General features: G+C 27.8%; 1 protein-coding gene across 1 annotated transcript; it reads left to right on the top strand.

Moving 5' to 3' along the window:
• Positions 1-11: 11 nt before the first annotated feature.
• LOC111034136 lies at positions 12-1532 on the top strand (the record flags this gene model as incomplete). The annotated part of the gene is made up of 3 exons (XM_022315191.1): positions 12-1282; positions 1348-1428; positions 1494-1532. Coding segments are annotated over exons 1-3 (816 nt in total), but the record flags the coding sequence as incomplete, so codon positions are not given.
• Between the last annotated feature and the right edge of the window lie 7 nt (positions 1533-1539).

Raw genomic sequence — 1539 nt, 5'->3', positions numbered from 1 at the left:
ACGAAATTTAATTTTAGCTGTTAATGAATAACCGATCTATAATACAAAATATCTTAATCGTTTAACAACAAATTAAAATACCTATTAGTGAATAACATGTAATGGAATCACTAGCTTTCACGAAATTTACTTTTACATGTTTAGTATGATTTAAATACAATTATTTAATTATATTTTAAATATCATCAACTATATTATGAAAGTATTATATAGTTAAAATGAAACAATACTATTACTGTAACCAGCTATTAAAGATATCTAGATATTAATACTATAAAGCTACTCTATACAGTATACATAATTATATCATTAAGTATAACACCTACTTATCTTTTACATATTTAGTATAATACGAATACAATTATTTATTAATGTACAATATAATAACCCTTCTCACTTTTTCCATAAGCATATAAGCCACTAAGTGTACCCAAATCGAATCAGTCTGTTCCAGAGAGCTATACTCGTACTTTACCTTAGTTCTTTCATACAGTCATTTTTAATTTACTCAACGTTATTTAAAATCATCAGTGTTTTTAATTTTTACAAGTGTTTTTAATTTTTACAAGTGTTTTTATTTTTCAATATGGCCGGTCCAATTGTTGATATCAAAAAGAAGTCGTATACATACATTCCACCGACACCACCTGCATATCTTATGGAATCTACATCATATACATTAGACTTTACAGCACGTAAGTTTGTGCATATTGGTATCGATCCAACTGATGAATTTCAAACTGTTATACATTTAATCACTTCATCGAGACATATAAAATTAACAACAGATTTCCTAAGACGTATATTTGCTCTTATCGGTAATATATTATCATTTATATTAGAAACACCACGAACAAATAAACGAATAACTTTTCTCGAAACTGATTTATTTCTAATATCGAGTATGGTGTACAAGGGTGAAAACAATCTAGTTGTTGAATGTAAAAATAAAAGCGAATGCAGAGTTTTATTGAATCGTGCAGATTTGATTGAGCTAAATAAATTAGAATGGTGTATTTCAAAAACTATGATTCAAAAATCAATCATCCAAACCATTCTTCTTAATCAAATCGATGAGTATTGCGATTATCTAGAAGAAACTAGTTTACAAGATACCAAACCACCAAATACTGAACATGAAATGGAAGTATTCATAAAGTTGGGTACACCTTTAGAAAACACAACTACATCTCCTAACCTGACCTATCAAATCCAGATGTATGCACCTATGCAGTTACTTAGAATTTGGATAGATCGTAGAAGGGCACGAGACACACCTGAGGTAATGTGAAAAAAATATTATATCATTCATAAAAATATTTATTGTATTTTATTATTATTTTATAGTTATTTACCGAATCCGAAATGAGACTCATTTCACCTCCGAGATATTCGAGCTTGTCTCCAATGGACCTTTCACAAGCAAGGGTAATTTATAATTTATAAATTAAAAAAAAAAAATTATACAATTAATAATTATAATAATTATTTAGGTGGTTGACGAGGAATGCGGTATCAATGAATTTTTATCGCAAATCA

This window comes from Myzus persicae, unplaced genomic scaffold, assembly GCF_001856785.1.
Source record: "Myzus persicae strain clone G006 unplaced genomic scaffold, MPER_G0061.0, whole genome shotgun sequence".
Lineage (NCBI taxonomy): Eukaryota > Metazoa > Arthropoda > Insecta > Hemiptera > Aphididae > Myzus > Myzus persicae.
This window is presented reverse-complemented; position numbering and strand designations above follow the sequence as displayed.